At 42.7% G+C, this 14,340-nt stretch overlaps 1 protein-coding gene across 1 annotated transcript in view; it reads right to left on the reverse strand.

Moving 5' to 3' along the window:
- SLC7A11 (solute carrier family 7 member 11) overlaps positions 1-14,340 on the reverse strand; it is a 95,572-nt gene that overhangs the window by 69,307 nt on the left and 11,925 nt on the right. Inside the window, exon 4 of the mRNA XM_019522098.1 lies at positions 4,217-4,342. Coding sequence (XP_019377643.1) covers positions 4,217-4,342 — 126 coding nt within the window. The remainder of the gene's footprint in view (positions 1-4,216; positions 4,343-14,340) is intronic.

A 14,340-nucleotide genomic window follows, 5' to 3' on the forward strand; every position in this document is an offset into this window, starting at 1 on the left:
TCCCTTCCAACCCTACCAACTATGAAACTATGTATATGGAGTAGTCACAATGAGCTATACCCAGAAATACTCTTGAGAAATTCTTTGCTGAACAATTTCAAATAAAGAAGCTTGGGAAAAAAAAGTATTTGCAAACTGTAAACAGAAAAGGAAGCAAACAGTGTCAAAGAAATTACAGAATATGCATTATTCACGCATTTCTATTAAATGAGAATGTACAAACTAAACTGATCAATTGTATTTCATCTCATTGATTTTGCACATTCACTGATAATCAAGAGGCTGTTTTTTGTTATTGTTATTTTTAACTTTGTGCCTCCTATGAACATAGGAAGAAAAACGTTGTATCATTACCAGAAACGAAGTTAATCAAACACCCACAACTAACTAGACCTCAGCTTTTGAGATGGCTTTGAAATATATGGGCTTTAAAACCAAATTCTGATGACTCTTGCACAAGGTTTCAAGGGGCGGATGTACAGTCGAATGCAGAGCTTGACCTTCTATGTTTATTCTAATTTCGTTTTTGCCCCTGATTCTGGGCTTACTCATTGTTGCAATTCCAGACACCTCAGCAATGATTTGTACCCTTGCATTTGAGAATAGAGTCCAAATATTTTTATAGTTTTCTTATATATTTAGATTATAAAATTAAAAATCACACAGGGCGCATCTACATGAGACGTTTAATGCATAGTAGCTAATAACACTGTGCAGTAGTGTGCCAGGCAGAAACTGTGCTAATAATCTACTGCGCAGTAGTATTAGGCTACTGCACAGTAAGCACCACTAAAAAACAGTGTGCCAGTCTGTGCAGTAACTGTAGTTACTGTGCATTTAATTAGTACTTCATTAAGCAAGTACTAAATTAAATGAACAGTAACTACTACACATTAATGACTGTGTCGACACACCCACAGAGCACTACTAGCATTTCACTCATAAACAGCATTTAAAAAAAAAAGCAACCTAATATCTAAAATCTTGGTACAATTTAAGCTATTAGCACCCACTGGTTTCCTACTGAATAATATTCATATCCATGAATCACATTATATTAAACAAGAATTATTCAGCTATCAGCTAAAACACTTAGGAGTAAATATATTGAAAATAGTGCCCAGGAGGTGGCTACATATAGTAATAAGTAGCATGAGCCTGTATTTCCAACAAATCATTTCAGTAGTTTACCCTGTAGAATTAATCTCCTGTAAAGATGCTTTTGAATGCATTTCTGCTAATTTACAGGGAGAAAAAAGCTAAAGAAGAACGATATTAAAAATACGAGAATTTTCTCTGTAGGGACATCAACATTCATATCTTAGAAATACTGGGTTTTCTTACAACCCATATCATAAACCTTCATATTTGAAGGATTCTATGAAGAATTTCCACAGTGAAACAAAGACTTGGTTACAGATATCCTTTTCCTATCTGGCCAGGAATATTGTAACACAATCTGCTAGGAGGGAAAATCTGGCAGTACAGATATATGCTGTAATGAACACAAAACTTTAATTGTATGTCTTTGCAGTGCCCCTCAAGTAGGGGTCCTCTTGTTCTCTCTGCTGTAGTTTTATCAAAAATAATGTAACTTGTGCTGAAATGGTTGTATCCTAGATTTTCTAGGAAGCTGTAAGCCTGTGCAGAATAATGGTAATTATAAGCAGAATTCTGTTCAGCTTCCTAATTAACTAAGGATAAAATTATAAATCCCTTCCTTAGTTTTCACTTGGTCCTTCGCCAAAATTCCCACTGATCCTGAAATTTTGTTCAAGTAAGAAATGAACACAACAACTGAAGGCAAGATTCTTGGTGTCTCTGTGTTGGGGGGCTACAAGGGCATAAAGACAAAAGGAGCAGTAGTGCAAGGACTCAAAGAACAGTACTGCTTATCATGACTATTGGCTCTACAGCATACCAGGCAGCAGTGCCATAGAGAGATTAGGCTGGATGAGGGTCATGTTGAGAAACCTACTATTTATCATAAGTAGAGGGTGGCAAAATCTAGCCCTGAGCAAGGATTTGGCCTGAATGTGATAGAGAGGAGACATGACATCTGTAAAAAGATTAAAGACATATGAGACCAAGAATCTTTCTAGTGAATCAGGGCCCTACAAAGGGAGACTTTTGTGTAAGAAACTGTTGCTTACCATGGAGAATTAAAGAAGTTGAGCTATCTGGATCCCTGAAAAAATCTGGGGCGGGGGAGGGGGGAGGACAACACACATGCCACCACCTTGCTGACCCAAAGTTGACGCTATATGAAACTACTTAAAGGCATCTTCCCCACGACGGCACCCTAGATTATTTGCCAGACAGAATCTGTCACTGGCTTACTAAAATCAGCAGCTCCTCTATTCCCTACACTGAATGACTCTTGGATTCCTGGTGTTACTGTTTAATACTGTTTAACAAACCCATGAACTCTTCAAATTTCTTTTACTAGGTTTGTACTACCCCCAAACTGCTAACTTTATGTTCATTCTTCCCCTTGAAAGTATAAGGGGTGCATGAATTGTGAGCATCAAATAATTGCAGATACTATCGTACTACTCTAACATCTGGAAAGGCCAGTTAAGTTTGTCCCCCAAGTACTACATACCTCATATATTGTAGCACAGGGATCAGCAGTGAGGGGCACAACCCTGCACTGCTGCCCATGCTGCTCTCATGCACACAGGGGAAGTCTGGCAGGGCAGCAGGGAGCTGGGAGCAGGCAGCTTTCTGCGCCCGACACTGTGCCCTGCCGTGCCAGGTTCCAACACTGCTTTGCAGAAGTGGTAAGGGTAGCACAGCAGGGAGCATTGCCAGTACGTGCTGCCTCCCTGAGGCCCGGGACTGGGGCCAGGGCAGAGAGGCAGCAGACATTTGCAGCTAGCCCAAATTCTGGGTAGCTGCTGACAGCCACAGAGCCAGGGCTGGGGGCGCAGGGGCTTTGGGTGGAGAGCAAGGGGCATGAGCAGGGCTGGGGGCAGGGGCTGCAGGACTGGGGGGCACAGGGCTTTGGCTGGGAGGCAAGGGGCACAAGCAGGGCATCCTGCCATACACCCCCTGCCCTCATTTTGTTTTTTTGGCATGCTGGCACTCTGGCACCTTCCAAGGTAGGCATCGTGGGGTTTTTGGCACTCTGGCCAAAAACTGTTGCCTACCCCTGTTGTAGCATTTGTGATTTACATCGCTGAAGTGGTAATTTAGTTCCCATTATTACATTTGCCTTCGCATGCATGACTTTCTAAAAATTCTAAAACTTCCTGTGCTATTTCATAAAAAATACAATATGGAACAGGGCTAAATGTTAATGGCAATAAAGCGTAAATTTGCTCTTCCTGACAATTCCTAGGCTAAGGACAGAAATTACACATAAACTGGTATAAGTGATCAGAAACTGATTCAAATCTGAAACATAGCAGAAGTTCAGTGCGCATAAACTGGTTTCAAAATAGCCAAAGCCAGTTTAAGATAAACCTGGATGCATGTAGTATAAGACTTAACTGATTTAGTTTAAATTGGTTTATTCAACTTCTGTCCCAGATCCCCTCCAGATTCAAGTTAACTCAGTTTTCCCAGCATCCCAAGATGCTTTGCACCTCCCCCACAACCCTTCCTCCCCCCTCTCTCCCCTCCCACAGGGTGGGCAGGATAGCCTTGGCCCTAACTGTCTGCTCCAGCTGAGCAGGGAGGTGTGATCTAGCACCCCCCAACTTCTGGCCTGAGCCGCTGCAGGCATGTAGCTCCATTTCTGGAATCAAAAGTGAATGTCTGTTCACTTGCTTATCAGTTCAAGCTATGCAGCTTAAACTAAGTTGTGAAAAGTGAATTGATTCCGCTTTGGGCTTTCTGATTCTTTGTACTTAGCCCTAATGTCCAGTCTGTTAAAACATACAGAACAACAGGATATGTCCATTTGCCACTGACACTGTTTTTGTCCCATTCATAAGTTTTCATTCTGCACAACATTTATGCTGAGAGGAGCAATTCCGTCTCCCTTCATTTAAAATGTAGGGTCCAGTCTCAATGTTCTCATTGGCATGCTGCTGTAAATACCAGTTTATCTCAGTGTAGTGCCGTTTTTAATCTATTACATGACAGTACAGAGCTTAAGTTAAACAGGCATAGACTAATTAAGAGATTTTGCTAGTATAAGCATTATTTGGGGGGAGTGGGAGGGCAAAGATAAAAAGCACTTAAAAAGCATTTACTTTTCAGTTCATACCTTTAATTAGCTGCATAACTCCAGGGACTATAATTATCAAAATTGCTACAAGCTTGCAAAAGGTAAGGAAAATCTGAAGGCGGGCACTCCAGCTGACACTCATGCTATTCAGGACCATTACCACGGCTGTAAGAGAAGAAGGAAAAGTTAAATAAAAGTGCTTATCTTGCTAAAGCAGTAAAAGCTATACACTCTGAGCCCGAGAGGTCCCAGGTCCCCTCCAGATTCAAATTAACTCACAGTCTCCCCAGCATCCCAGATCGAAGCATCCCATCATCCAAACAATGGATTCTGGTGCTTGAAAGGAACAGCGACCCCCTAATACCTTTTCTCTCCTGTTACTGTCTGCTTTTCTGATTTCCCCAGCCCCGTTCTAGGCCTGTCTGAGTCCACTTCTGGGCATGCTGCTTTGACCATTAGTTTCTTCATTACCTTCCTAGCTCCTTTTGCATAAAATTAAAGCTTCTCTTTTACTCAGCACAAGAATTGTTAACTGTTGGAAATTGATGGACTGCTATAGCATTGCCTTTGATTAAATTCTTCATTGAGCAACTCCTGTCACTTGAGACCACTATATGAATGTCGATTTGACTGCAGATTTGCATTTTTGGAAAACAACAACCATTACTAGTAAAATTAAAAGTTTCTACTCCTCATTTAGCACTGCATATATTTGTTCTTAGTGATATAATTTCCACCTACTCTGCTACTCACTGAGAAATCTCTGTTTGAATCATTATTGAAACAGTAACAAGGGCCAGATACAGAAATTACACACAAACGAAGCTAAGTGATTGGAAATGGATCTAAACCCATAACCGTAATTCAGCACACATAGACTGGTCTAAAAATTGTGGAACCCAGCCTAGGGCAGACCTGGATCGATGTGCGCTCAAACTTAATTAATTTAGCTTAGATTGGTAAATTGAACTTCCATACCAGATCACCTACCGATTCAAATAAAATCATTGTCCTCTGGCATCCCAGGTTCCTTCACGGTCCCCCACAACCCATCCCCCCTGGCAGGGAGGTACACTAGCACTTGACTGCTCTGGCTGAGCACCCAAGGAACCCTGCCACCACACTCTCCCAGAGTCAGCACAGACACTTTCTGCAGCCCTGCCTCTAGCTATCTATCAGCTGTAAGCAGGCAGTGGGGCAGGGGAAGAAAGGGAGGTGCCTGTGCCCCTGCACCTGGGTACCTGTGTCCTTAGGCAATTGTTGGGACCCAGAGGCCTTCAGGCCTGGGTTTGACCTTTGTGCCTGGTATAAGACCCATTATAGTGTCATAGGCACACAACACTGTGTACCCACACCCCATCGCAAAGCACCCTATGATGTACACACAGATCTGACATGGAGTCCAGGAGAACTCCCGTGCTTGGGCACAGCTCTACAGACTACAGCCCTGGCTCCTGCACACCCACTCAGGGATTCCCATGCCCATGTGTGAGAGCACAACCCCATGGACCACAAGCCTGGCTCCCACACAACACATCTCGCCACCTGGACCCCAGCATGTCTTCCCCCACCCACCCCACCCCACTCCAAGCAGAAGCCAATATGGGCCCTCACGTCTGGTGGGTTCGGGTGGCAGTGGGGCAGATCATTGGGATTGTGCCTGCACAGAAGCAACCCTGTGACCTCCATGGTTCAGCCACTGCCTACCTGAGCCATGGGCACGTGGGGTGTTGCAAGAAGTTTTTGACCCACAAGGTCAAAAGAGTACAGGGTCCCAGAGTCCTAAGAGCATATGGGGGGAACACTGAGCATCCAAGCTAGGTCAAGAAGGCAGATGCCCCTGGAAGCTTCAGGAGTATGTAGGGTGTGGGCTGGCATGGCACGAGTTTGGGGGTGTGCTTGCCTGTGCCTGGTAGCCAGTCAGGGGTGGCCCAGGATCTCAGCTGCGCTCAGCAGTCTCTGGCAGCCTGGGGAGCCTACAAGGCCTGCTGGGAGGCATGTAAGAGCCCCCCAAACCTGCTGGCCTCAGCCGCTGCAGGCAATCTGTGTGTCCCCAAAGGGCAACGTGTTCTATTAGCTACCAGGTTAACCTAGGCCACTTACAGAAGCCCACATAAGTTAGACTGGTTCCTTGGTCTTTTTAAACATCTGTACCTTGCCAATGGGGGTAATGATACCCAGTAGATTACAGCACTCTTCCTAAATGCAAAGAATCCTTGTATTCACAAGTGAGAAGGAAGGGTCTTTGCTAAAGTAAAGACGGTCCTGAATAGTCCCAAATTTGGGGGCTGTGTCCTGGCATATCTGAAGAGCCCTGAAACAGGATATTTTTGTTCTAAGTTTAAAAAACTGATCCTGGAAATCCTGACCCTGGGCTGCCTACCCACTCATCCCAACGCTCTCACAATAACAGGTAGCTTCCTGCTGTATGTCCTGAAAGGGGGCAACGCACTGCTTCCTTGGCACCATGTCAATGCAGCTATACTGTTTCTCATTCAGGACGAATCCACATTCATGAAATGCTACACCTGAGCCAATTAGCAATCTATCTCTCTCTCAGCAAGCTTAATTAACCTGCTGGCAGTTAAGGAGAGGACAATAACTAGAACCCAAAGTGGTGTAGTCTACTTTTGGTTCCAGAAGTCTGTGGAGCCACCAAGATTCAGGCATAGATTTTGCTGTAGAAAGTGGCTCTTAAGGGATCATTGACTGACACAACATAATAATAAGTCATCTGGTTTTGCTCCTAATTATTTTAGCTTATAAAAATTATGTGTCCAAAAGAAAAGAGGATGTAAAGAGGTTTCAATAACTGCATATTTATAATGTGAAGAAATGCACTGCCAGACAAAAGAAGAAAATGGCTGTTATTCCCTTGCTGGAGGAAGAGTTAAATGTGATAGCATAAGCCTGTCAATTGATCTCTCTCTTTCCATCTTGCAGAACTAATGAATCAGCTTCACATCAGAATTCCTCTGTATTTCAAAACCTCCTTAACAGCAATGGTTTATCTGTATAATCAGCTATCTCACAGGCCACTAGATTCATGAAATCACAACTCCAGAATCTGATGCCTAGAGCTTAGAAAATGCCAGCACAGGTGCTGCAGGTTAGGCTCAGCACAGACTTTCAGGTAGCTAGGACAGCTGTTTCATCAAATGTCTTTACAAGCTGGAATTAAGCTTAAGGACGATGCTTAGGCCTCAAAATAGAGAAAGGTTTAGAGCTGAGCCAAAAATTGATTTTTTTGTTCACTGTAAAGTCCAAGAAATATTCAGTGCAGTTTGATCCCAAAATTATTTCTTTGGCAAATGGAAAAGTATTACAAGATTTAATACATCACTTTATTTTGAACTTAAGCCATTTAAAATATTTACAATTTTTTAAAAATAAAATTATAGGAAACCTCTAAACAAAAAGGCTTTTTGGAATTTCTTGAGTTTTGCCTTTTTCTAAATGAGAAAAATAGCAACATTTAAAGTTCTTTTCACAAAATATTTAATATCCCCATATCTGCATTTTTCACTGAAAAAGGTTTGGGTCAAAACTCACCCAGCTCTATGTTTCATCATACTTCAGAATAAAGACAGGTTCTGCTGAGCCACAATAAAAGTAAAACCACCTGACTTGTGGCAAAATCTCCTTAAATGTAAGAATACTTTGTCTTTTATTGTATTGCTCTTGTGTATGTATGTACAACTGGAAATACATAGAAAACACTATGTGACTGGTTCACCACTGTGTTGTCCTAATTTTAAATTGGTTTAATATAATTTAAGTATCACAAGTTCCTCCAGGCCTATGCTGGCACAACTGTGTTAAATCAAGTTGCAGACCCCTACGTTTATCTGAATTTCTTAGTTTTTGTTACTACACTCAGATCATCAATGTTTTGTAATTGCCATTTAATGCAAAATTCAACAAAATATGTTTTAAACTGCTGATTTTCCAGGTCTATGTAAGAAATCTAGTGGCAGTATCCAAATATTTCAAGTTTTCTTGAATGCCCAACATTTGGTTACCTTACTGAGGGAAGAGTAACACAAGCATCTCCTTAAAGAGAACTCTGCTATAATCACTATTTTATAATGCGGTAATCAGCTTCCTGATAAATGTATGAGATATCAGATAACAAAACAGCAAGAAATAGCCCTGTGAGAATGCTAATTTCAGTTCACACAGCATTTTGTTGTCTTTCTTGTGAAGTCCAGTTCATGCACAAATTACAAGCTATAAATTCATAAGCAGTTCATGTGTTATGAATGCAAAATTTCACATTGATATTTGTATGTCGACTACGTTACACTGAGTTCAGCCAAAGTAAAAACTGAAATGGTGCAGCCAGCTAAATACATAAACAACATAAATTATTAGGTAATTTTTCTTTTCTTTCTTCTTCTTCTTCTTTTTTTTTTTTTTTTTGGTTTTGGAATTTAATTGCTTTAGGTTTCAACAGTAAAACCAATTATGTAGATTTACAGACTACTTTTAATGTTTACTATTTGCATTGGTGCACATCTCTTATTTTAATATGTTTATAGGAATTCATATTTGCACATATGTTTTAACAGAGGCATAATTTTACAGGAGGGAAGAGAGGAGACAGTGAAAGGCAGCAGAGAAGAGAAGTCATGGAAAAAACACTGAGTAAGAGGGAAAAAGAGATATAGCACCAGTGCAAGCTATTAAGCATATCTGCGCCACCTCTGCATTGTGCCTGGGAAATCCACTATGAAGAATAGCCCCCTCACGCACTCTCACTCTGTACATACCCACTCCCCAAAATGGGTTACTGCTAGTGTCACAGCAGGTGTAGCAGACACTTGTAGATGCCATAACATACAAGTGCTGCTCTTTGGCTTGGGCATCCTTATTAGTGTATACCTAAAGGAACTACATTGTCTCATTCCTAGAATCTAGCACATATGGAGATAGAGCAAGTGGTCAGAGCACACTTCATGGCAGTGCTCCTGGATACAGCCCAGAGACAATAAGGATATGTCCTAAGTCCAAGATCAAGCTCATGATAGCACCAAAGTGATCTGTACCTACACATGCAGCCTCCCATCATTGCCATCATGATTATATTTTGTGATTTAAGTGAGCATCAGATGGATATCACAGCCTTACAGAGACACCTTGAAACACAGACTGCAGAGGGCCTGCTTCAGAATCAACATAATGATCAGAAGCAAGCCAAAGTAGTAGTGTCACAGCAGGCAGAGCAGACACTTATAGGACAGTAGATTTCTGTGGAATGCAAGAGGGCCAGAATGAATATACAGTCAAATGCTACAGTAATGTTTGTCCAGTCACTTTTATCAACCTGATCCTTCACACAGTCATAAATATAAAAGGTATAATAGATCCCAACACAATAAAGAGCAGTAGAGTTTAATCTTGACTACCTTCCCAGCAAGGAGCCAAATATGTAATATTGGTACAGAAGGGAGCCTGCCCTGCCAGCTTTTGTGACCTAAATGATAGTGATAAGAAATAATCCCAAAGACCTTCCCTTCTGCAAAACTGTGTGTACCAATTCAAAAGAAGGCACGGAAGACATGATTATTTATGGAAAAGAATCAGATTTGCAATTCCAACATCCAAGTGGACTCTCTCTTTATACTTCTTATCTGAAATATACCAGAGAGGACTGATTAGGGTGTCTCTATGGCTAGGGACAGAAATTCTGCATAAGCCAGCTGAAGTGATTAGAAACTGGTTTAAATCTGTAACAGAACAGAAGCTCAGTGCACATAAACCAGTTTCAAAGTGGCTGAAACTGGTTTAAGATAGGACTGTGCGAAATTTCACCAAGTGTTAAGTTTGGAAGCTGTTTTGATGCATTTTGAGCTTGAAGAAGCAAAATCGAAACAAAACCAAAAGCATCGAAACAGCTTCAAACCTAAATGAGGGCACGGAAAACATTTCAAAAGTTTAAAAACGTTTCGAGTTTCAAAGCAGCCCAATGGTGGGAGGCAGGGGAGAGCTAGGGCTGCACTCCGAGCAGCTCTGCAGCCCCATGTAGCTCAGCCCAGCAGGAAGCGCAGCCCTGGCTCTCCCCACCTCCTGCCACTGGGCTGCACTCTATGGGGCTGGCAGAGCTGACTGGAGCGCAGCCCGGGCTCTGCCTACCTCCCACTGCTGGGCTGCACTCCGATAGGCTCCGTCAGCCCCACAGAGTGCAGCCCAGCTGCGGGAGGTGGGCAGAGCTGGGGCTATGTTCCACCTCCTGCCACCAGGCTGAGCTCCATGGAGCCCAGCGCTGGGTGTGGTCTGTGCCCAGCACCAGTCCCTGCAGCAGTGGCAGCTTCCTGTCATCTGGCATACATCCAGGGGTCTGAATCCCCCAGGAAGTGTCCGGCACAGCCCCACAGCCCTCCTGGGGGTGCAGGTCCCCGGATCTGTGCCCAGATGACAGGAGGTTGCTGCTGCTATCTTGGGCCAACAGCAGCATCAGTCTCCCCAGGACTGGGTGTAGGCTGCACCCAGTGCCAGTCCCAGGTGGCAGCAGCAGCCTCCTGTCATTAGGTGCAAATCCAGGGGCCTGTACTCCCAGGAGGAGTCTGGCACAGCCCCACAGCCCTCCCAGGTATACGAGCCCCTGGATCTGCATGCTGGATGACATGAGGCTGCCGCTGCCAGCAAGTGTCATGAATTTTGCTTTCAAGACTTTGAGGTGTATTTTCGGAGCAACTTCTCCACCTATCTCCTTGAAACTTGACAGGGTTCATGCCCTCAGAAGGGGCTACCATCCCTGTAATTTGCATCTGAATTAGGCAACAAATGACAACATTTTAGGCATTTTCATGATTCCCCGTTATAGCCGATGGGTGAAACGTTGACATGAGTCAAAACAGCAAAACAGCTGTGATGAAACCAAACAGGACAGTGCTTCAAAATGAAACTAAATGACAAAATGAAACAATGTCCCTTCAAAATGGCGAAATGGACATTGAAATGAAACGATAGTGTTTTGCACAGCCCTAATTTAAGATAAACCTGGTTGAATGTAGTATCAGACTTAACTGATTTGGGTCAAACTGGTTTACGAAACTTCTGTCCCAAACCCCTTCCTGGTTCAAGTTAAGTCACAGTCCCCCAGCATCCCAACATGCTTTTCAGCCCTGGACTGGGCTATGCTGTCTGCTCCAGAGAGCAGGACTGGCCTCACCCCTCTGCTTCCTAGCTGGAGCAGTGAGGGCTGGTGTGGGGGCAAGCACAGCTGGGGATGCAGCCCAGTCTGTGGGGGAAGGGGCTGCCCCCCCCCCAGCAAACCCCAGCTTGGGGCTTGGGCCAGGAGGTGGGGGGGATGTCAAATACCCCTTCCCCTGCTCAAAATTACTGCTTGCTGCAACTGTGGACTACAAATCCCAGAAGCACCTGGAAGCAGGAAGAAGTGATAAGCAACCCTGCAGCTGTGATTGTGGACTGCAAATTCCAGAGACTTCAGGGGCAGCAAAAAGAGGAAGTGAACACGCAGCCAGAGAGCCATGCTCTAGTATTCCCCAGCTTCTGACCTGAGCCACTGAAGAAATGTGGCAGCATTTCCTGAATCAAAGGTAAAAGTCTATTCACTTCTGTTTCAATTTAATCTCTGCACCTTAAATTAACCTGCAGAGACTGAATCAATTCAGTCTCGGGCTTCTTGACTGTCTGTACTGAGCTACCCCAGGTATCAGAAGCACTATTGCCATGCAGTACAGCATTCCACCCAGGCTAGTTGGCATAGTATTTTAGCCCAGGTAGATTACTTCACTAGCTGCCATTTCCCCAGGAGAAGCAACGCAAACCCATGCTGCTACACCCATAGCTTTAGCAGAATCAGCTTCCACTGGAGTGACAGTGGTACTCCCCTCCCCACTCAGCATATTTCCCTCTCCCCACCCACCACCTCTGCCTGGAGTGCTGAAACAGCTGGCTACACCTCTGCAAGTAAGCTCTGAATTAATGCAAAATTCTGCCTTGGCCAAACAAAAAATTTCGGGGTTTTTCAGCAAACGCTGGAAGTTTTTCAGGGCAATGCTGACTGCACTTCCTCAGTACAAAATTGCTTGTGTCTAGTCTCATACCACTGGGGCTTTTCGCTTTTGTGACAGAACACAAGGGCAAGGGAAATTTGAGACTTCTCTCTAGTGCCAAATACTCAGAGTAATACACCCAAACATGTTAAAAACTCATAAATCATATATGAGATTTTGACCTGTTTTCAACCTGGTTCTCTTGCTTAATATGGAAATCACTGAACTGATTAAGCCGGTTCCATTCAAACTGTATACATGCTCAGATAACATGGCAACAATACAGTTTAATATACCTATATAATGTAATACATCCCCAAGTATATTAATATACATTAATCACCTCACTATGCACTGTGTGGACATAGCAAAAAATATGATATTTAATTTAAGCCACTTGAAACGTAGACTTTATGGTCTTGCAAAGCCTGCAGCTAAGGGGCTCCAGACCTGGGGATCCTATAAATGTTAAGAAGAGATTACATTTCATTTAAAAAGAAATGTCTATGTCTAGGCTTCTTGCTTGCAGTGGCTTACAAACTGAGATAAAATGATACTGACAGTGGAAAGAAATAAGGAACTGGGCTCCACTTCTGTGGCAGAAGACTTGGAGGAAATCTAAAGATTATCCCCATGCATACATTTTTGATGTATAATGAGTCAATTAAGTTTAGGCTGAATCACCTCACTAAAGTCTTATGATAGGCCCAACTGGTAGGGGCACAAATATATAGACAGGATTGGGTTATACTGGCAGGACATTTGCTTCAAGGACTTTTAAATGTTTCCATGGCAGCAAAGGAATTTCATGTGTACTTTCATGCAGTAAAATAATAAATAATAGGATTTTTTAAAGGGACACTTTGCCTAGGAAGTCCATTTTGTCTCTCATCAGTAACATATCCCCTGCCCTTACACAATGCTCAGGCACTCTTCTGCTTCAAAGAAAACTGTGTCACTTGTTGAATCATTAACACAGTTCTTAGCTTTTCTGGGAATGTTCCCATCCAAGTACTAATCCGGCCCAACCCTGCTTATCTTGTGAATCACGCTTGCTGAGGAGATCAAAAGCCAATGCGGCAAGGCTACAGAACAAAATCTCTCTCATTACCAGCACATAGTTTAATGATGCTTCTAACAAGATCTGCAGAAAGCACTCTTATTACCCACCATCATCCATCACAGCAAACAAAAAGAAGTGACAAGAAGTGGGAAAGAAAGGCAAAAGATAGGGTGGCTGACTTGTTGCTTGACTTGGACTAAATTATACTCTTGAATGGAAACAGAGATTATCTTCTCCAGCACTAAATTCCATTGTAAAGGTATGTCTTTCTCCAAGTGAATGCAGGAAACAGCACAAGAAGATCCTGACTGCTAGCATTATATTGCAAACACAGAGCGACTAATAATAACAACAAAATAAAGAACAATTATATACATTTGCACTTGCAATCAGCCCCTTATGCATGTCTATCATATCATATTATGCACACCTTGAAATGCTATGGTGTTGTAGGGTGTAATCCAAAGAACAAAATTAAAAACTAAATCCCACGCGTCACTGTGTCTCTTGACATTACTGCTCAAATTGACAAGACTTTCTACAGCAATCTCTAGTTTCAGTGAGAAACTCATCCTACCTGGCTCCACACAAACTCTTTTTCAGTTACCATAGCAACAGTTTTCTGTTAACTCCTATTTCCCTTAAGGGCGTAATTATTGCAGTATAACTCCACCCTCCTGCAAAGCTGCATCTTTCGTTAATTACTGTGTGAAATCCTGGCTTATTGCACAGATTTTCAATTAAATGAAAAGTAATAAAAATTGTATTTTAAATTGTTCACTCATTGTGCTTCAATTACACGTACTTAAGAAAACACTCTACTGGAGTCCCCACGTAACATTCCTTCTGTCTAAATGACCTTAAAGTTACTGAACATCTGTTTTACTCTTATCTTTTCCTGAACTATTTTAGGCATATGTAACTATAAAAAGTTATTAACCTCAAACATTGAAGCCCTTAATCCAATTACCCATATGAAACCCATGGTTTCTACATAATTAAAACAGATACAACGGTAGTCATGTTGGGATTTTTTTCTTTTTTTCTTTCTTTCTTTTTTTTTGGGGGGGGGGGGGGGG

This window comes from Gavialis gangeticus, unplaced genomic scaffold (assembly GCF_001723915.1).
Source record: "Gavialis gangeticus isolate Ggan-Ray unplaced genomic scaffold, GavGan_comp1, whole genome shotgun sequence".
Taxonomy (NCBI): domain Eukaryota; kingdom Metazoa; phylum Chordata; order Crocodylia; family Gavialidae; genus Gavialis; species Gavialis gangeticus.